This window comes from Tachysurus fulvidraco, chromosome 4, assembly GCF_022655615.1.
Source record: "Tachysurus fulvidraco isolate hzauxx_2018 chromosome 4, HZAU_PFXX_2.0, whole genome shotgun sequence".
NCBI classification, from domain to species: Eukaryota; Metazoa; Chordata; class Actinopteri; order Siluriformes; family Bagridae; genus Tachysurus; species Tachysurus fulvidraco.
The window spans coordinates 8537781-8561014 of NC_062521.1; the positions used below are offsets into that span (position 1 = coordinate 8537781).

The window sequence follows — 23234 nt, forward strand, 5'->3', positions numbered from 1 at the left end:
TTAATAAACTGGAAAGAAAAAAAGGTTTTATAAAGCCAATGTAAACTTCATGGTTACATATTATATCACAATCAAACCAATGCAGCTACAAATCATGATGCATAGTTTTGGACTACAGGCGATGGATCTAATGATTCCCTCCAGGTTTCCTTACTAACAAAACCCCGAGTTTCACACTTGTAAAAACAAATATGGGGTGGCGTCAACGCTCACTTTGGAAAAAGTATCATTCCGCCCTGACGTGAACGCAGCATTATCATCACAGCTCCCAGAATTCCTTGTGGGGCCTTGGCTTCATTTCTATTGGTCGATGACGCCTATCTGTGCGCCGTCGACAATAGATGAAGCGAATAAGATAGGATCAGTTTGCAATGTCGAAGGTGCTGAACGACTTGCACTTCAGATTGCTTTTGTGTATGTGTTTGGCTCGTCCATGAGAAGTTTAGCACTGTTTCTGCTCCCGTGTGTGATCGCGGTGCTGCTACATGTGTGGTGGTCGCTGAAAGACCAGACCCAATTCTTCTTGTATGCCAAGGATGCAGGTTTGAGCTTTAAATCTCAACATCTAAGTTACTAGCAGTGGTTATTATCGACATTTATTTTAGGCAACGATACTTGTTTAGTTTGAAGTGTTGTGGAGGTTTCGCCAAAGATCCGCAGGTGTATTTTATCCTGTAGTGTGTAGTTTTTACTGGTCTTCTTACTCGCGCATATATATATATATATATATATATATATATATATATATATATATATATATAAAGCATTGTAATGATGATTTTTAATTCTCATGATATTCCGTATTTTTAACTTGAGTCAGTGTTATGAGGGATCATGAAAATGTCTGCTCAGTGTATTCCAACATGTTGTATATGTGTAGGATGTGTAGCTCATAGGGTTGCAAAGGGGTGGAAATTTCATCTGTGGAATTTTGGAAATATTCAAGTTGGAATCTTACTGGGAATTTATGGGAATTAATTAAAAATTGAGGGAAATGTATACATCATAAAAACATAAATATAAACATTTTGTTTGGATATAAGCTAACATGCATGCAATCTAATACAGATCTTAAAGTGACATTTTGACAACACTGGCTGAGGTAAACTGTATCCACACATGAGATGGTGTGCGTGGCAAAGTTCCATAGAGTAAGATTGGAAAAAAGCTTGTAAAATCACTTATGCCATGCACAGATATATAAACAATTAGTTGAAATATTGGAATGTTTTAGAATAAACATTTTACAATTTATGCAAATGAATAGAATAAGGCTCGATGAATAAATACTAATCAAAGAGCATCCTTGGATTCAAATTGCAATTGCAGTGAATTTGGTTGTTGTACCCAAGATTATTCTTTTATTTTTTTTAATTACATTTAGGTTCTCTTTTATAAAGTAACCTGCAATTTAGGTAATTCCCATGGAAAGTTTCCAGCCATGAAAATTCCAAGAATTTTGCAACCCCAGTAGCTCAGTGGTTAGGGTGTTGGTCTACCCATCAGAAGGTTGTGAGTTTGAACCCCACGACTACCAAGCATCCAATGCTGGGCACTTGAGCAAACCCCTTAACCTTCAATTGCTGAGTTGTATAAAATGAGAGAAAAATGTGTCATCCTGGATAAGGGCATCTGGTAAATGTCATTGTAAGTTGTGTATTCCAACACTGCATTGTGCAGTTTTTTTCCTACTACTGCAGACTGTACAGCATATTTAGCTAGAACAAATACATGCTGTAATCCATATCAAGCTTTATGAATTACTGTCCAAAAGGAAATGCCAATATAAAACCCCAGTGCGTTATCTTTTTAAAATGTGCATTCAAGAGATCCTAATAAACAAGAGGTGCACGAATAACACTAGAAAGAAAGCCTATATCCATTAGGCCTTGTAAACCCTTTCAGACTTTATCCTCTTTAGACTGGACAATTTCATATACAAAATTTGAAATATTATACATTTGCATTTCTGAAGAAAATGATCTTCAATTGATTTAACACAATGAACACCCAATATATTAAAAACACTGCCAGGTGAAAAGAATAGGTTTTATCTTGTGGCACCTGTCAAGGGGTGTGATAAATAATAGAAAGAAGTGCACAGTCAGTTCGTGAAGAAGTGTTGAGTTGTGCTGCACGATTAATCTTATCGCAATATCAAGCCTGTGCGATTATATGACGCAAAATGCTGCAATTTTATAAAATAAATAAATGCATGTGTGGACATGACAACCCATTCTCTCTGAAAGCTGTTTGCTTATTTCATACACTACATCGCTATCCGCTAATAAAAAAAAAAAAAAAAGACCAGTGAGTTTCAGTTTAGGCAGTGGCACGTGTGGCGCGTATCGTCATGTCGTGACTTTTTCCGGTGTGCAGCACGGAACGGGTGAAGATGGATGCCGAGCAGACGGACACTGAACTGGTGGCCAGAAAAAACGGTACCTCTGTTATATGTAGTGTTAATTTAATATTAACTATAATTAATATTAATTATAGTTAATTTGATATTTCCTGTCGCTGCGCAGGCGCTTTTATTGTACATGACAGATTATTTCCCGATGACCGGTCTTTGCATTACGATTAAAAGCAGTATCAGTAAAGTAAAAAATGTGATGTCCAGTCAAGTTCGAGTGTATGCACTGTTTAAACGAGTGTTCTCAACTTCTCACTGATACTTTTCTGATTCGCGGAGTTTTGATAAGTTTTATAGCCTTGATATTGTTTCTTATTCAAAAGGTTGTGACAGAGAAAACTCTTTACCCCGCAACCCGAAACCTCTTCCCCTGTCAGAATCATATCATAATCAAAATTAATAATTAGGCTTAAAAGTAAATGTATATGTAAGGGAATCAAGTTCAACAATTACATGTAATATTGCTCCAAATATCATCAATAATGGTGTGTGCAATACCATGTATACAGTAACTTGCATTAAGTTGGTAATTTACTTTATATACATACATGCATACATACATACATACACACATATATGTGTATGTATGTGTGTGTATACTGTACACCTACAGTTTTGATCTTAGGCTTTTCATTAATCAGCATTAATGTTATTTTATATTTTAATTTGAAAATCGTTTTGCATTTGTTTGTTGTTGCTAGTTTGAGTTTAGAAATAAAAAATTCAGCATTATCAGTAATCTGTGTGTTCATTTTCCTTGAAAACCAAGCAAGTTGACTCATGATACCATTTGTTTATTATATCGCAATATTGACCTCAATAATCGCAATATGACATTTTCCCTAAATCGTGCAGCCTTAGTTAAAAGCCAAAAAAACAAAAGGCAAATCATTAGTCTGATTTACTTTGATTTGAGCCCAATTAAGATGGCTAGATGACTGGATCGGAGCATCTTCAAAACAGTAGGTATTTTGGGGTATTGATTAACTACGGTTAATGCTATGAAAATTTCATATCATGATTATAGTGACAAAAAAAAAACCTGTTACGCAGCAATATGAACTTTTTTAAGCATAAACAGTAAATTAGCCTGGATCCCTTAGAGGTATAAGTTTTCCTAGTTCAGGTTTTGGACAAAACCTTAAATAAGACCATCAAATTCACACACAAAAATAACACATGTAATGTAATGTGCATGTAACAACAATACACCCATATGTGTTTTTTTTTTTTTTTTTTTAAATTATTTAATTAACTCCTGATGGTCTTTGTTTCATGACATGCAGCAGTAAAATACTTTGGTAGGATTATTTTTTTAGCAATATTTTACAGATGAAAGAAAGCTATCGTAATGATCTTCTCTACATGAGCTTCAAATGAAAGGCTGGAGTCAGTAATGTCATTACATGATGCAGTTGTACTACTTCATGCAATCATTTCCTCCAGGTTGGATTACTGTAATGCCTTACTGCCTGGATGTTCCGGTAGATGCATAAGTAAGCTCATGTTAGTCCATAATGCAGCAGCTAACAGTTTTTTTTTTTCCTTTCCCCATGATCTGCCATCAATCAAAAGGTGCAGGCTATTGGGTAGTACGTCATGTTAGGCTAAAGCAATGGGTGGTGTAAATATACAGCATTCAAATTATGTATATAAAATTGTCAAATATATAGAGGGTAAAGTCTGAAAAGGGTAAAAACCCTAACGGATATAGTCTTCATTCTTGTGTTATTCTTGCACCACTTGTCTATTAGGACTGATTCAATGCACATATTTAAGTAGCCTAGAAGTTTGCAACAATAAGTCACTGCTCTTTTTTAGTGGTAAACTATTTCCTTCTGGACAGTAATTTATAAAGCATATGTATTTGTTCTAGCTAAAATAATGCTGTAGAAACTGGAGTAGTAAGAAAAAAGTACTGCTCAGTGCACTGTGCTGGAATTCACAACTTACAGGTTACATTTACATTTTTATCTCATTTTATACAACTCTCCAATTGAGGGTTAAGGGCCTTGCTCAGGGGTCCTACTAACTAATAGCATATTCAGTTATTTTATAATCCTGTGAGGTAATAGTGTGTTGGAAATTAGCATTTCACTGTTATTCACATCCAGTAGTACTTGGCCATCAAATGCTAAGTGTATGCAAAAGAGACGGTTTCATTTTTTTAATGACATTAGTAAACATCCTCTGAATGCATGTTTGAAAAAATCCTGTAGAGATAAACTAAGATCAGTCAATGCCTATAATGACCTTGCAATATCATCAAATTATGGTTAATAAACTGCCCAAATAGGCAAATATTATGTAATACAAAAGTAATAACCACACTCTGACCAATCAGGCAAATCGCAGTTTTGTAAACTTTCACTCACTGTAATATTATATAATTGCAGCTGTATTTGCCAATAGAATAGAATAAAATACAATAAAACAAAAGCATCCTGAAGGTAATACTGCATCACTGAACTTAGTTAAAAGTGAGAGAGTAATTACTTTTAAAATGTGTTAGTGACAGGCAGCAGGAGGCCAGTATATGAAGTTGTGGTTGGAGTTTTATCGGCCAGGCATCACTATGAACTAAGAGATGCTTTAAGAGGCACATGGATGGGGTACCTCAGAGACCATCCTGATTTCCAGAATCGGTGTGTATTTCTATATCTTTTTGTCAATGGTATAGTGGTTAAAAACAATTTCTATTTTGCCTAAGTTTGAGTGTGTGTAGCTGTGGGTAAGCAAAGAATCTTTATATTATAGCATATAATATACAGTCGTATGCAAATGTTTAGGAACCCCTGACAGTTTCCATGATTTGTATTTATAAATATTTGGGTGTTTGGATCAGCAATTTCATTTTGATCTATCAAATAACTAAAGGACACAGTAGTATTTCTGTTCAAGGCTTAATGAGCTCACCAAACCAATTGTGTGTTCCAATTAATCTGCTAAGTAGTTACAGGTATTCAAATCAACAAAATGGCAAGGGTGCCCAAATTTATGCACCTGTCTAATTTCGTTTTGGTTCATATTGCGCATTTTCTGTAAATCTAATAAACCTAATTTCACTACTGAAATATTACTGTGTCTTCCAGTTATTTGATGGATTTAAACGAAATAGCTGATCCAAACACCCACATATTTATAAATAAAAATCAAGTGTCAGGGGTTCCTAAACTTTTGCATACAACTGTATAATCATATGTATTTTATATAATGTAAATGTACACACCCACTTATTCATACACTGTAACGTAAAGTAAGTACTAGAGTAAGCATAATTTCAATTCCAATGCATTATTAATATATGCATACATTCAATTTGTAACAGGATTCAGGATTGAGATGGTTTAAAAACTTTATCTGGTGTTTAGTCTTCTGCATTATCTTCAAGGGTCCTGGTGAAATTTATCATTGGTAAAGATGGTTGTGCAATACCTGAAGAAGATCGGGAGGATCCATATTCTTGCACCCAACTGAACATCACAGAACAAGGTAAAGCATACCACATCATAAGAGTGCATATCTTCACTTTAAACTGAATTCAGAGCAGTTATATTCAACACCCCCCACAAAGGGACCTTCCCCACCCTCTGTGCACTTGTATTTATTAACTTCTGCATTTTGAGTGTTTGCTAGTATTTGTTGGGTGTGTACTGTAGCACTTAGATTGTCTTAAATCAGCTTTACAGAAATATACCGAAATAATAATCATAAAAAGCTTCACTTAACAAATGTGGACTTACAGTAAATACTAAGACTGGCCATGTCCCAAAGACTACATGAAACTTAAATGTTAATAAGTTTCATAACCACGGGGCTTTGTAAGAAAGAGCTCTTCCCCTTTCAATAGGCTAACTTGAGGTGCTACCAAATAGAAGAAATTAAGACCCTATTACTTCATGCATTTCATCTGGCAAAACGCAGCTGCACGGCTTGTTTTCTACCAGCCTAATTTCTTACATACCACCCCACTGCTGCGATCCCTCCACTGGCTTCCGGTAGCTGCATGCATCAGATTCAAAACACTGATGCTGGCCTACAAAGCCAAAAATGGACCAGCTCCCTTTTACATCAAAGTCCTCATCACTCCTCGCACTGCACCCCTCACCCTCCGATCTACCAGCACTGCTCGACTGGTTCCACCTTCTCCCAGGGTAAGAGGCAAGTATACTACAAGACTCTTTTCTGTTCTAGCCACGGTGGTGGAACGAACTTCCCCTAGGGGTCCAGACAGCTGAGTCACTGGCTATTTTCAAACGACGGTTGAAGACTTCCTTATTCAGGAAACACTTCAACTAGCACTACTTTCCATATTTTTTGCATTTAAAAAATTGTTCATTGTAATGTTGAACAATGTTTTAAACTCCTGGTAACTTAAGTATGTAACCTAATGAACCAGCATTAATGTATACAATGATAGAGATTTAAGCATTTCTGTAAGTCACTCTGGACAAGGGTGTCTACCAAATGCTGTAAATGTGGTAAATTTGTTAGACTAAATGACAGTGTCATCTAAGGCTTACCGAGGCACAAAGCCTGGTAACGGGCACATACTTGTTTATGATTTTGCACAAACCTCTCCTCTTTTGCCTCCAACTCGTCAAACCTTACCAAAAAATGATAGCCAGACTGAGTGCAATGGACAAGAAGGTTCTCCCTTCCTTCAGAACCCTGACTTCAGCCTCCCCATCATTGTCCATTCTGGACTATGAGGACAATGCTCCCTGAACCTGCTGTGCCCTGCAAAGCTCCCTGGGTCCTGCCTTCAAGCCACAGCCAGAACTCAATGCCAAAAATAGTACACCTCATTGCCTCTACAGCAAGCTTTGCCTCAGTTTAAAACTATTATTAAAAAAGCTTTATTTTTAACTTTTCTTACTACCCTGGCCTTGTGATTGTTGGTCTTCTGCCAATAGCAGCTGCGGATCACTCCATTTTTATTACAGAACAGAAAAACAATTATGTAACATTTTGCAGTTTTTTGAAGAGTAGTTGAATGAAAATTCTTTCCACTGTAGATTGATTGATTGTTAAAACACATTATTTCCCAAAACACTTGACCCTTTTCCATGAAGTAATAGGGTCTTGATTTGTGTTCCTGTCAATATCATCCTACGTATTGACCTCTTACAAGAATAGCTGTTTAAAAGTGTCATTATAATGTAACAGCAGGGTAAACTGTTGTCTGTTTCTTATCAATAAATAGGCAGCAGGTTTTAACAACTTTAATTCTTGTAGTGGCCATGCAGGATGTGACCATTCTAAGCAAGCCTGATGCTTTGGTGCCATCTGATGTCTCAGCCATATGTTTGGATTTTAAGGTCCTCCATCCGGTAGTGATAACGAAACTGGGTGCATTTCCCAGTAACCCACAGAAGGATTTCACAGGGAATGTCACAGTAAAGTTATTTCCAGTGGACCAAAAGGTAAGAAGGTTAATTTATAATTTATAGTACTGCACTTACACTTAACAGTTTTATTAAAGGTTTATTTTTATTAACATCTGCATATGACCTTATATATAGATATTACATATAATTAATTATATTATGTAATTGTGTGTGTGTATGAATGAATGAGTGTGTGTAATTGTGTGTGTGTGTGTGTGTGTATGAATGAATGAGACATGCGAGGAATTTGTTTTAGTGACATAATCTCCACAGTGTAACAGGATGTCATATGCAGTATAGAAGAATTTGTATGTACACATTCACAGGTGTGAAATGTGCAGCTTAAATAGACATGAAATATACATATACAAATAAGTATACAATATATACAATTTGTATGTACACATGTGCAATTGTGAAATGTGCAGTTGAAGTAAACAGTACAGACAGTATGTATGTATGTACAGAGTGCAAGTATGAAATGTGCAATTGAGGTATACATAGTGCAAATATTAGGAGTTGTGTGTTCCATGGTGTTAATTGTTCATCAGGTGGATTGCTTGAGGGAAGAAACTGTTCCTATGTCTGGTCGTTCTGGAGCTCAGGGCTCTGTAGCGCCGACCAGATGGCAACAGTTCAAAGAGGGAGTGTGCTGGATGTGAGGGGTCCAGAGTGATTTTCTTTGCTCTTTTGCACACTCTGGAGGAGTACAGGTCTTGGAGAGTGGGGAGAGTTGTGCCAATGATTCGCTCAGCAGTCCGGACTACCCTCTGTAGTCTTCTGAGGTCGAATTTGGTGGCTGAGCTGAACCAAACAGTTACCGAGGTGCAGAGGACGGATTCGATCATGGCAGTGTAAAACTGTTTCAGCAAATCCTGTGGCAGGTTGAACTACTTCAGCTGACGAAGGAAGTACAACCTCTGCTGAGACTTTTTCACAATGGAGTCAATGTGAATGTCCCACTTCAGGTCCTGGGAGATTGTGGTTCCCAGGAATCTGAATGACTCCACTGCTGTGACAATGCTGTCCATGATGGTTAGTGGGGGAAGAGCAGGGGGGTTTCTCCTGAAGTCCACTATCAACTCCACTGTCTTGAGCGTGTTCAGCTCCAGGTTGTTAAGGCTGCATCAGACAGCCAGCCGCTCAACCTCCAGTCTGTAAGCAGACTCGTCACCGTCCTGGAAGAGGCCGATCAGTGTGGTGTCGTCTGCAAACTTCAGGAGCTTGACAGATGGGTCATTAGAGGTGCAGTCATTCGTGTAGAGGGAGAAGAGCAGTGGGGAGAGAACACAGCCCTGGGGGGCGCCAGTGCTGACGGTGCGGGTGCTAGAATGAGTGGGTGTGTGTGTGTGTGTATGTGTATGAATGAGTGGGTGGGTGGGTGGGTGTGTGTATGAGTGGGTGTGTGTGTGTGTGTATGGGTGTGTGTGTGTGTGTGTATGAATGAGTGTGGGTGTGTGTGTGTGTGTGTGTGTGTGTGTGTGTGTGTGTATGAATGAGTGGGTGGGTGGGTGTGTGTGTGTGTGTATGAATGAGTGGGTGGGTGTGTGTGTGTGTGTGTGTGTGTGTGTATGAATGAGTGGGTGGGTGTGTGTGTGTGTGTGTGTGTGTGTGTGTTTGTCTGAGTGGGTGGGTGTGTGTGTGTGTATGAATGAGTGGGTGTGTGTGTGTGTGTGTGTGTGTGTGTGTGTGTGTGTGTGTATGAATGAGTGGGTGGGTGTGTGTGTGTGTGTGTGTATGAATGAGTGGGTGGGTGGGTGTATGAATGGGTGGGAGGGTGTATGAATGAGTGGGGTGGGGGGTGTGTTGTGTATGAATGAGTGTTGTGTGTGTGGTGTTGTGTGTGTGTATGCAATGAGATGGGATGGGTTGTGTGTGATGTGCTGCTGTGTGTGTGTGTGTGTGTGTGTGTTTTGGTGTGAATGAGTGGGTGGGTGGGTGTGTGTGTGTGTATGAATGAGTGGGTCGTGGGTGGGCTGTGTGTGTGGTGTGTGTGTTGTGTGGTATGAATGAGTGGGTGGGTGTGGTATGTGATGTGTGTGGGTATGATATGAGTGTGTGGTGTGTGTTGTGTGTGATGTGTGTTATGAATGAGTGGGGTGGGTGTGTGTGTGTTTGTGTGTGTATGAATGAGTTTGTGGTGGGGTGTGTGTGTGTGGGTGTGTGTGTATGAATGAGTGGGGTGTGTGTGTGTGTGTGGGTGGTGTATGAATGAGTGGTTGGGTGTGTGTGTGGTGGTGTGTGTGTGGGTGGGTGGGTGTGTGTGTGTTTGATTGAGTGGGTGGGTGGGTGTGTGTGTGTGTATGAATGAGTGGGTGGGTGTGTGTGTGTGTGTGTGTGTGTGTGTGTGTGTGTGTATGAATGAGTGGGTGGGTGTGTGTGTGTGTGTGTGTGTGTGTGTATGAATGAGTGTGTGTGTGTGTGTGTGTGTGTGTATGAATGAGTGAGTGTGTGGGTGGGTGGGTGTGTATGAATGAGTGGGTGGGTTGTGTGTGTATGAATGGGTGGGTGTGTGTGTGTATGAATGAGTGGGTGTGTGTGTGTGTGTGTGTGTGTGTGTGTGTGTGTGTGTGTGTATGAATGAGTGGGTGGGTGGGTGTGTATGTGTGTATGAATGGGTGGGTGGGTGGGTGTGTGTGTGTATGAATGAGTGGGTGGGTGGGTGTGTGTGTGTGTGTATGAATGAGTGGGTGGGTGGGTGGGTGTGTATGAATGAGTGGGTGGGTGGGTGTGTATGAATGAGTGGGTGGGTGGGTGTATGAATGGGTGGGTGGGTGTATGAATGAGTGGGTGGGTGGGTGTGTGTGTATGAATGAGTGTGTGTGTGTGTGTGTGTGTGTGTGTGTGTGTGTATGAATGAGTGGGTGGGTGTGTGTGTGTGTGTGTGTGTGTGTGTGTGTATGAATGAGTGGGTGGGTGTGTGTGTGTGTGTGTATGAATGAGGTGTGTGTGTGTGTGTGTGTATGAATGAATGAGTGTGTGTGTGTGTGTGTGTGTGTGTGTATGAATGAGTGGGTGGGTGGGTGTGTGTGTATGAATGAGTGGGTGCTTGGTCCTCTTCTTTTCTCCCTGTATACTCACTCTCTTGAAGTTACTTCATCACATGGGTTCTCTTACCACTGCTATGCTGATGATACACAACTTATCTTCTCTTTCCCACCCTCAGATGCCACAGCTTCTGACCGGATCTCAGCATGTCTGGCAGAAATTTCATCATGGATGACTGCTCATCAGTTAAAGCTCAATCCTAGCAAAACTGAACTGCTGTTCATCCCAGATGATTCCTCCCCAGGTCTTGCTATATCCTTGCACAACGATCTGATCTCCCCTTCAGCCACAGCTCGCAACCTTGGGGTAACTATGGACAGTCAACTGTCCTTTTCCTCTCATGTTGCTAATGTGACTCGCTCATGTCGGTTTCTTTTCTACAACATTAGAAGGATTCGGCCATTTTGTCCACACAGACTGCTCAGGTACTTGTTCAGTCTTTTGTCATTTCTAGACTGGGTTACTGCAATGCATTGCTGGCAGGTCTACCTATGAACGCAATCCGTCCTCTGCAAATGATCCAAAATGCAGCTGCCCGGCTTGTTTTCAACCTGCCAAAGTTCTCGCATACCTCCCCCCTGCTGCGATCCCTCCACTGGCTTCCGGTAGCTGCACGCGTCCGATTCAAAACACTGATGCTGGCCTACAAAGCCAAAAATGGACCAGCTCCCTCTTACCTCAAAGCCCTCATCATTCCTCGCACTGCACCCCACAACCTCCGATCTACCAGCACTGCTCGACTGGTTCCACCATCTCTCAGGGTAAGAGGCAAGTATACTACAAGACTCTTCTCTGTTCTGGCACCAAGGTGGTGGAATGAACTTCCCCTAGAGGACGGGACAGCTGAGTCACTGGCTATTTTAAAGCAGCGGTTGAAGACCTACTTATTCAGGAAACACTTCAACTAGCACTTCTTTTCTTATCTTTTGCATTTAAAAAAACAAACAAAACTTTGACACTTTTTCATTGTAACTTTGAACAAATGTTTTAAACTCCTGGTATTTTAAGTATGCAACCTAGTGAACCAGCATTAATGTATTCAATGTTAGAGATTTAAGCACTTGCGTACGTCGCTCTGGATAAGGGCGTCTGCCAAATGCTGTAAGTGTGTGTGTGTGTATGAATGAATGTGTGTGTATGAATGAGTGTGTGTGTGTGTGTGTGTGTGTGTGTGTGTATGAATGAATGAGTGTGTGTGTGTGTGTGTGTGTGAGTGTGTTTGAAAACATTTTATTGCCCCAAAGGGAATTTCTTTTGCACTCAAGGAAGCCACAATAACATCCAACAACTTTACAAACATAGAAGACACAAAAAACAAAACATAAACAACACAAACACAACAATGATAGTGACATACAATAATCAGTCCAATATCTAAAATTTTTTTTAAACTTATAAATCTTTAAAAATTCGATGTACCTGTGTCTAATCTGTTTAGTAACTGAATACTCCTCGGTACAAATGATGTAATAGCACGTTTAGTTTTTGTTGGTGGCATTTGAAATCTGCATCCAGATGGGAGTAAGGAGAACTCTAGGAAAAGTGGGTGGGATGGATCATCCAGTATCCTCAATGCCAGATTATACTGATACTGTAAGATTGGAGATACTGATCTGTAAGATTGGAGATGCTTTTAACATTAGATCCAGTCATTTTTCTGCCCATTTTAGTCACCTTATCCAGCATATTCCTGTTCTGGACAGAAAGACACACCCCCCCCCCCCCCCCCCCAGCACTGGATGGCGAAAGTCACCACACTCTGAATAAAAGTTAAGTAAAACAATGTCAAGGTCGTTGTGTCTGCATTAAAACTACACAGTTTCCTTAAGAAATAGAGCCGTTGCTGTGCTTTTGAGTATCTTGCTAGTGTGTTGGCAGACCAGTTGAGTTTATAATCAATAATAGTGCCCAGATACTTATATTCCATCACAGTCTCAATAACAGTCCCTTGAATAGTAACAGGTTGCAGTGGATGGTGCTTTTTTCTAGTGTGTGTGTGTGTGTGTGTGTGTGTGTGTATGAATGAGTGTGTGTGCGTGCGTGTGAGAATATGAATGTGTGCGTGTGAGAATATGAATGAGTGTGTGTGCGTGTGAGAATATGAATGAGTGTGTGTGTGCGCGTGTGAGAACATGAATGAGTGTGTGTGTGCGTGTGAGAACATGAATGAGTGTGTGTGTGCGCGTGTGAGAACATGAATGAGCGTGTGTGTGCGCGTGTGAGAACATGAATGAGCGTGTGTGTGCGCGTGTGAGAACATGAATGAGCGTGTGTGTGCGCGTGTGAGAACATGAATGAGCGTGTGTGTGCGCGTGTGAGAACATGAATGAGTGTGTGTGTGCGCGTGTGAGAACATGAATGAGTGTGTGTGTGCGCGTGTGAGAACATGAATGAGTGTGTGTGTGCGCGTGTGAGAACATGAATGAGTGTGTGTGTGCGCGTGTGAGAACATGAATGAGTGTGTGTGTGCGCGTGTGAGAACATGAATGAGTGTGTGTGTGCGCGTGTGAGAACATGAATGAGTGTGTGTGCGCGTGTATATATGAATGAGTGTGTGTGCGCGTGTATATATGAATGAGTGTGTGTGCGCGTGTATATATGAATGAGTGTGTGTGCGCGTGTATATATGAATGAGTGTGTGTGCGCGTGTATATATGAATGAGTGTGTGTGCGCGTGTATATATGAATGAGTGTGTGTGCGCGTGTATATATGAATGAGTGTGTGTGCGCGTGTATATATGAATGAGTGTGTGTGCGCGTGTATATATGAATGAGTGTGTGTGCGCGTGTATATATGAATGAGTGTGTGTGCGCGTGTATATATGAATGAGTGTGTGTGCGCGTGTATATATGAATGAGTGTGTGCGCGTGTATATATGAATGAGTGTGTGTGCGCGTGTGAGAACATGAATGAGTGTGTGTGCGCGTGTGAGAACATGAATGAGTGTGTGTGCGCGTGTGAGAACATGAATGAGTGTGTGTGCGCGTGTGAGAACATGAATGAGTGTGTGTGCGCGTGTGAGAACATGAATGAGTGTGTGTGCGCGTGTGAGAACATGAATGAGTGTGTGCGCGTGTGTATGTGTCAGGCTGAGGTTTGCAAAAGACCATAAGGATTTGACCAGAAAAGACAGGAATAAGGTTATCTCTGCCTAACACCTGATTGTCTAGTGGTTACAAGTAGATCTGGAGAGGCCCACAAGCCACACATTTAGCACCTTCATCTGTATGAAGTGTGAATGAATTAAGACGCATACAAGGTTGTCCTGGAAGAAAACTTGCTTTCTTCTGTTCTGACAATATTCCCCACCTCTGAGAATTGTGCTTTCCCACAGGGTGATGCTGCATGCCAAGTCAATCAAAAGGTTTCAGCACCAGAACACTTTCAGAAATGCATGTCACTGATCATGGAGGGTTTAGAAGGTGTTCTGTGTCCATTACAACTCAGCTTTTTCGAAAGTTATAAAGTCAGCCAGCAACAATGTGGCCTCAATTCTAAACATTATGTCTGAAGGTCTGAAGGAAACCAGTACTATCTGGCATGCTTTCCATATATATAATATTTATTTATATATACAGTATATATTATGTATGTATTATTGGCTGACTTTATGCCACTCAACTCAGGGGTGTGTACGGATGGTATGGTGGACACCACAAAATCTAAGATTCAATAAGCAGAGCAAAGCAGGTCCACTCTAGGTTCAATTTTAGAGAATGCTACCCGCAGATCATCTTCCACGTTAAGCCGTGACCTGTGTTTATTCTTGATGTAAGTGAGCGTGGAGAAATTCTTTTCGCGTAAATACGTTGAGCCAAATTGCATGAGTACATCCAACGTGGCTTTCGACAACTGTGGATATTCCAGCTCGACAGAAACTCAGAACTCATCCAGCGTCTTGCCGTCAAATGCTGTCCTAAGGGTTCGATTGGTTGAAAGTTCTATCAGCACATCTTCCATATCTGACGCCAGATGATTTGACGTGGTTACATTGAATGGTGACGAGCGTCTCCTTCAGGGAAATACTTGTGTGTGAAATACTTTTTGAGTGATTCAAAAATTGTGAATTTAATTATCCTAAATTTATACTCGCATCATTACAACCTTTTTTAACATATAAAAATAAAAAATAAATAAAGTTTCTGGAAATCATCTCGCGACCCCTCGCCCCCAACTCCGCGACCCCTCGGGTTTCGTGACCCCCACATTGGGAACTGCTGCCTTAAAACAGCAAGTTAAGGTTACAAGCTCACAGGTCTGTTTCTGGATCTAAAACAAATAAAGTTAAGAAGTTACATCGTTTATTTATCATGCTGAGAGCAGCCCTGTTGTTTTGACATTACCAGCTGATGATTCCTTAACTTGGAGTTAGGAAATTTGAAATTGAGGGGTTATTTTCTTTTGGTTTTCTATTTGTAGGTTGGAAATTCCGTTAAGACATTTTAGTACTTTATATAAATTCAAAAATAGCTAATCAGATGTATAACAAAACATATACATTTTCCTTATAACAATTTATTTCTATATTCCCTGGGCCTCCTGGTGGTAAAGGATCCCGCAACTTTCATACCCAGGCAGGGAAGAGTTAAATCTCAGTGCCAGTCCCAGGCCCGGATAAAATGGGAGGGTTGCATCGGGAAGAGCATCCAGCAAGAAACCTGTGCTAAATCTATTATGCGGACCATGTGATCCGCTCTGGCAGCTCCGAACAGGGAGGCGAAAGATGATTATTTCTATATGTTGTATATTCCCTGTTCTGAGAATGTACTCTCTGTGTTTGTGTGTGTGTGTGTGTGTGTGTGTGTGTGTGAGATTCTGTACAGGAGCCAGTTGTGACTGCTCAACTTACTGCCCTGAGTCCAGGTGTCTATGTGGATGGCATCTGGTATAAGGCTGTGGAACAGTTCGTTTTGCCCAAGGTCGGGGAATTAATATAAAATTAAATGAAGATATAATCACAATGCCAATCATGGTGTTCCAATTTATATTATAATCATATTGATTATATTTTCAACAAACGTACAGTAGTATTGATTTTTCATAATCCCATGATCTGGAGCCACAAGAAGAGATGCATTGAGTTTGTCAAATGTTGAGTTAATGAAATGTACGGTATTTGCTGTTTCAGTCGTTTATGTCAGAAGACTGTGATACATAAACATTGAAACAATATAATGTAATATTTGCCCTAATTAATTTTATTATTAGTTTTGCATTTCTCATTTTAAGAGACAATATGACGTTTTCAACATCATGTGTGTGCAGGGATTTGAGGGTTATCTTTTATGGGAGAGCCAGGATCCAGCAGGCTTGACAACTCTCAATTCTTCCAAGGTTCAGTTTAATACTGGTGGAGGGGTTATCAAGTTAGGACATGTAAGCACACTCTGTTTCTTCTGTTGTTTTGGGTGACTAATTGATCTTCAAATGTTTTTTTAATTATTACCATATCAATCATCTGTCTATTTAATATCTATGTGCGTAGAATTTTGCTCAGTTGTTAAAGTTGATAATTCTTATTTGTGTTGCAGATAGAAGAGGGCACCTTGCCTCACAGAAATGCACATGGTTTTCCTGGAGTAGCTGGAGGATTCATTTTCTCCATTTATGGTACTTTGGTATACTCATTAAACTGCAATTAATTTGTAGCCAAAGAAGATAATTTCACAAACTTACTCACATTTACATTAGTATTACATTAGTAACAGTTTGATGCTGTTAATAGCTTGGAAATAGCTTTCATATATTGTGTTGGTCCCATTTTGCTGCTAAAACAGCTCTGACCTGTTGAGGCATGGACTCCACTAGACCCCTGAATGTGTGCCGTGATATCTGGCATCAAGATGTTAGTAGCAGATCCTTTAAGTCCTGTAAGTTGAGTTGGGCCCTCTATAGATCGGACTTGTTTGTTCATCACATCCCAAAGATGCTCAGTTGAATTGAGATCTTGGGAATTTTAAGTCAACAGCTGACTCATTGTGCTCCTTAAACCATTCCTAAACCATTTTCGCATTGTGACAGGGCGCATTATCCTGAAAGAGACCACAAGCATCAGGGAATACTGTTTACATGAAAGGGAGTACATGGTCTTCAACAATGCCTACTTAGGTGGTACATGTCAGAGTAACATAATGGATGCCAGGACCCAAGGTTTCCCAGCAGAACATTGCCCAAAGCATTACACTGCCTTCTTCCCATAGTGCATCCTGGTGTCATGTGTTCCCCAGGTTAGCGATGCAGGTGCGTACCCTGCCATAGACGTGATTTAAAAGAAAACCTAATTGATCAGACCAGGCCACCTTCTATCGTTGCTCCATGTTCCAGTTTTAATGCTCATGTGCCTGAATGGTATGTGGCTATGCAGCCCTATACACAACAAACTGTGATGCACTGTATATACTGACACCATTCAATCAGAACCAGCATCAACTTCTTCAGCAATTTGAGTTACAGCAGCTTGTTTGTTGGATTGCACCACACTGGCCAGCCTTTGCTCACGTGCATAGATGACCCTGACTCCGGTTCAGCTCTATTTCTTCCTTGGACCCCTTTTTATACTTTTTTCCTTTCTTTTCTTCAAGTAGGGACCCTGACAATAATATCTATTTCATCAAAAACAGAGAGCCAGAAGGTAATACATAGATAAGGGCACCCTGAGACATAAAGCAGCCATTCACTTCATGGTCAACATAACTGAATTTGTTAAAGGTGAATGTGTTGTACATTAATTTCATATCAGTTTTAATTGAAACTGCACTATACTGTATTTGACAGCTAAATTAACACCATTTACACTATTTATGGACCTGACATATTTTAATGTCTTAATATTATTCCATAAAAAGTAGGAAATGCATGGTAATAGTAAAAAATCAAAAAGTAAGGGGAAACAAAGGAAACCCTTGAACAAGTGTGTGGAAAAACGAAGTTGTAGTATACACTTTGCCTGGCACACTGCCATGCCAAATAAGGTCACCATCTGTATTTAACTAAGCAAATAGGTAAGAGCCTTCTGCTGCATAATTACTGCAGTGATTAAGAAATGAGAAACCACACATTCCATCAGTTAGGGTTAACTAGCTTGTTGTCCGCTGAAACATATTAAACAACCATGGTGGAAAACATATCCTGTGGTTGTGGAAAAGATGTTAATCTATTTCAGAAATTATTGTCCTACATCAAACAAAGGACTCAACTAAGGAGAACACTGAAACTACTAAAATTAGGTTAACTGTCAAGCACATTATTAAAACCTGGAAGGATAGTAGTGGGACTAAACCTATGTTTTAAGAAAGCCACTTATCACTGAGGCTAATTAGGGGGAAAAGCTTTTTCTAGGTAGCATAATGAATGGACTCTGAAGCAATGGAGAAAGGTCATGTGGTATGATGAGTCCAGATTTACCCTGTTCCAGAGGGATGTGTGCCTTAGAGTAAGATGATAGTCAGATGAAGTGATGCACACATCAGTATCACCATAAAAAACATTAGGGGCAGTGCTATGATCTGGGGTTGCTTTAGTTGGATGTGTCTAGATTCAACAATGTTATGTGCCCAAAAGATGAGGTCAGCTGACTACCTAATATACTGAATGAGTAGGATTTCTTTTCCCCCTGATGTCACTGGCATATTCCCAGATGACATTACCAGGATTCATCAGGTTTAGGGAGCATGAGACTTAATTTTCACATTTGGAATGTCCACAGCTACTTGAGAATCTTTGGGATGTGCTGGAGAAGACTTTAAGCAGCAGTCCAACTCTCCCATCACCGGTACAATATCTTGGCAAGGAATTAATGCATCTCTGGACTGAAATAAAATTTTGTTCATGTCTACCATATAATGTGGTGTGTCCACTAATATATTATTTTGTCCTTTTGCTTGCTGTGCTTCTTAGATGTGAAGGGATTGAAAGAACATCTGCATGGCCGTGCAGGCAGATGGGAGGCTCACAAGTCCAGGCTGAAAGAGGAAGAAAAAGCCCTACAGGAGGAAATTCACACCTATGGAGACATTGTTTTTGTTGATGTTGTGGACACATACAGGACTGTGCCTTATAAACTGCTGTACTTTTACAAATGGTGAGCATGTCAGTCTGAGTAATTATTTCAGAATTCACATTGTATAAATCGACTTTATGGTCAAGGGTTTGTGAATACCTGAACATCACTCTATATGTAAGCCTTTCCCAAACTGTTGCCACAAAGTTGGAAGCACATAATTGGAAGACCATAGGATGTCTTATATGTTTTAGCATTACGATTTCTCTTTAGAGAAACTGAAAAGTGAGATCAATGAAGACTAAAATGTAATGTTTGCAATCATGGTTTGTGAATTTCTAAGGGCGGTGAAATATGCAGACTTCAGTCTACTCCTGAAGACAGATGATGATTGTTATATCAACACGGATAAAGTACTAATGAACATTGACTACAAGAGCCTGATGCGCAGCAATCTGTGGTGGGGAAAGTGAGTACACTGTGGACCTTAGATATTAATATTTTGCAGTCGTTCTTAAAGGGTAAATAGAAATTCCTATAAAAAAATCGGTACAGTTATATTAGAGAGTTTATCCTCAGATAGTTCATCTTCAGACATTTATTCTGATTTGGCAATAGATCCAGTCTGTCCTGGGTTCACTGGGTATAAAGGAGGAATACACCCTGGATAGGACTAGTCCTTCACTGGGCTCCATGCACATAAACTTTGAGCATGCAAATTCATACCTTTTGACAGTAGAAGGACTAGCTAATCCAAATTGACATGATTTTCACGTGGTTAAAGGAAACTTAAGGATTCATGGGGGGAATGTGATCAGAAACTCAGACTGCGCCAGGATTTCAGGCTCTAACTGGTGCTTTGGAGCTGTGTGATGGCAACACTACCACCACTGCCATCCCATGTTAGATTGTACCAGCCCCTTTCCCCCTTTCTGTAACCATTTCAAAACAGTTAGACGCAACAGAGTATTTTCTGATTAGCTATTCAAATATATCTAATGTGGTAATGAACTCGTTTTGTGCTGTAGAGTGAGAATTGTCCATTCTAGTCAACACTATTTAAAACCAATCAGCTGATGATTCATATGTGGTTGTAACCATTACAGTGCACTCACAAGATTGACTCAAGTGGAGTTCATTCACATAGCAAAACATACAGTACATAAGCATTATGAAATGTGTCTATTGTGTTGCAGAACTGATTTATCGTTTTGAGAGTTTAATTTTGATCAGCTTGGTATATGCTTTTAAAGTCAGCAATGTGAAGTTATGGGGGAACACTGTAATGTTAACAGTACAATTTTCCCCATACAGTTTTCGCCAGAATTGGGCTGTGGATCGTGTAGGGAAGTGGCAGGAGTTGGAGTACACTAGTCCTGTCTATCCAGCCTTTGCTTGTGGCTCTGGGTACATGGTTTCCAGAGACTTAGTGGACTGGTTGGCCAGCAATGGAGATAAGCTTCAAGTTTACCAGGTGAACTCGTCTACATATACTTTATTGTTTAAAGATATTAAATTACTGAATTTGAATCCTTGTATAGTTGTTGGATAGATAGGTTGGTAGTAATTGTACAGATATATGGACTGATTGTGTGCTAATGGTAGAATGAATTAATTGAATCTATTTTATTTGTATAGTGCTTTTAACAATGGAGAGCAGTTTTACAGCAATACAAATTCAAAAGTAAATATTTAAAATTGACTAAAATGGCTGAACTCAACAAATCAAGTGTTTTCCCCAAATTCAAGTGATACTGAAACTTTTAATGAATTCTGCAGACTCAAAAGTATTCAACAACCTGAAGAGAATCTCAAGGCATCCCTTGGAAGGTAAATCCTAGGCATCATTGGTCCCTCAAACAGGACAATGATCCCAAACATAGCCAGACACCAGATGCAAGCAAATATTGGTGTATTTGAGGTATCATCTCATTTGCTGTCATGACCTTCTGCAAAATTATGCTCTGCTAAAGATGCTTACCAGGAAGGGCTTGAATAATTTTGAGATTCATTAAAATTTGCATTTTTAGTTAAATTTGGGGAAACCACTTAACCACTCACATTGTGTTGAGGAATTTCAGTTGCTTCTGTTTGATTTTGTTTAACAGCTAATCAAACTCAGCCTCACTTCATTTGGATTTGGAATTTTGACTTTGTTTTGGACTTCATGGCAGGCTTGAATAAATCCTCACATGGAATGTAGATTATAAATTATAACTTTTTTTTTTAACTCCATTATTATCGTAATTTATTACGTAGTCCACCACACACCTTCTCTGAATTAGTTATCGCTATGGAAATGGTATTGTATTAGATCAAGTTAGATCAAGTACATTTAATAATAATGAAACATTAAAAAACCTGTGGTTTAGACAGCACATTTCCAGAGCTGCTGCTTTAGTAAAGTAATAAACCACTTTTTACCATCAGATTTGAGAATTCAGCATAGCTCTTGTGTTTTAAAAAAAAAAAAAAAATCTCTCTCTATCTAGGGAGAAGATGTGAGCATGGGAATCTGGATGGCTGCAGTACGGGTTCAAAAATTTCAGGTAAAACACCAACAAGGCTACTTTTGTGTGGAGACCTTCCAAGGAAGCTATAAAACTAAATACATATAATAGTCATCTGTTTTAACTACGTTGCCATTTGTTTAGCTGACATGCATTTTTGTATGTTTACAAAGCTATCTAGCTTTGTTTGCTAGCATTTAATAATATTGCTATAGTTTATAATAACAATGCTTTAATATTAGTTTTAGTAAATAAACCCTTTTACCTTGCTTACACTTGTCTATTACAGAGCCAGGAAAAAACATTTACACACAAAAACATTTATTTTGGTATTCTTGCTGTATTTAAAAAGAATAATTGATCAGATGATACATAACTGTATATAATGGTGGATGTGATGTTATAATAAATAGCTATACTTTTTCAATTGCATCATGCAAATATAATTGTCATATTTCCAATAAATGTTTTTGTGGATATTTTTTGGTGCTGAATGTTATCCTATGCTACATATGTTCAGGATGCAGGCTGGCTGTGTGAGAGAGAGTGCTATGTGGATATGCTGTCATCACCACAGCATACAGTGAAGGAGCTACACTTTCTCTGGGATCAAAAAAGAGTTTGTGGGAATCCATGTGGCTGTTCTTAAAGCCTTCATTATGCTCCTCCCCTCTTTACTATAAATTAACTTGAAATCTGTAACAATTTATTTTAAGGGCCTTTATTGTCAGTGTATTGAAAATTATTTTAATAAACCAGTCCTGGAAAGTTTACGGAGTAAAACTGTGTGACAATTTTTATGCAGCCTCAACTATCATTTAGAGTGGCTTTCAAGATTGTAACAAAGACTTTTTTATTCACTGGATATTCCTTTTCTTACATTGAAAATAAATAATTTATTTTATAGGCAGGCTAAATTGGGTGAATAATTATTTGTGGCAAGTAAACGTGAATATTGGTAAAATACAGTAATGTGTCGTCCGCAAATAAAGAAATTTTATGCTGTGTTCCTTTTACAACTATAGTTCTACTGATAATGGTTCTAGTGCAAAGAGCAGTGTGGAAAGTGGGCAGCCCTGTGGGGAACTACAGTGTGGAGGGAATGATTGAGTGTTACCTGTTAACACAATTGCATAAGGATTAGTGTAGAGTGCTTTAACCATAGATATGAATGTTTTTCCAAAGCCAAATTCCTCCAGGATTACCCAAAGAACTTACCCTTTTTTTTTTTGCACATCTAAAGTAAAGAGAGCTGCAAGTTAAGTATCCATTTCAGATGCATAGATGGTGTGCAAACAGATGGAGTTTGACATTATCGGATGCAAGTCTCCCTCTTAAGAACCTAGGCTGATCAAAATGAATTAATTTGCTTTCGGAGAACTCAAGCCTTCTAGCTAAAAGCTTTAGTTCTGTTGTGATTAAATATATCGGCCTATAACTACCACATTTAAAAGGAGATTTGCCTTCCTCAAGCAGCACAGAAATAAGTGATGTATTCTGATCACGATAAAATGAACCAGTACTAAGAGCATAGTTAATGGAATTTACAAGAAGTGGTCCAATACTATCCCATAGTTCCAGGAACAGCTCTGGATGAAAACCATCTATTCCAGGAGATTTGCCGTGTTGAAAGATATGATTTGAGAACATTTAGGTCAAAGAATGATTGGGCTTTATAGAGGTTAGTATAAAAAATTGTCTAATTTTATCAGTAATTTCCTCTGCATCATAAGTAACAGATCCTGATGGAGTTTGAATTGCTTTAATGATGGAAAATCTTTTTTTTTTTTTTTGCTTTATTTTAGCAGCTAGAAGCCTGCTTGAGCTTTGGCTATAGTAAGTCACTCTAGTATGATGAACTGAAAATTCA

General features: G+C 39.3%; 1 protein-coding gene across 4 annotated transcripts; it reads left to right on the forward strand.

The window, feature by feature from the left end:
- Positions 1-295: 295 nt before the first annotated feature.
- On the forward strand, positions 296-22137 carry b3galnt2 (beta-1,3-N-acetylgalactosaminyltransferase 2). 4 transcript variants are annotated; one of them, XR_003441113.2, is made up of 13 exons: positions 296-542; positions 4929-5061; positions 5808-5908; positions 7655-7842; positions 15679-15774; positions 16121-16231; positions 16387-16465; positions 18752-18935; positions 19198-19323; positions 20169-20328; positions 20634-20775; positions 21347-21403; positions 21885-21970. XR_003441113.2 is itself a non-coding variant. In XM_027150288.2 (12 exons), the coding sequence occupies exons 1-12, from the start codon at positions 311-313 to the stop codon at positions 22011-22013; spliced, it is 1596 nt and encodes a 531-aa protein (XP_027006089.1). In that variant the 5' UTR covers positions 296-310; the 3' UTR covers positions 22014-22137. The 4 variants fall into 4 exon arrangements, 2 of the variants coding, with proteins under 2 accessions (XP_027006089.1, XP_047667850.1); XR_003441114.2 differs by having other exon boundaries at positions 20634-20684; positions 21885-21960; XM_027150288.2 differs by lacking the exon at positions 20634-20775 and having other exon boundaries at positions 21885-22137.
- Positions 22138-23234: the final 1097 nt, after the last annotated feature.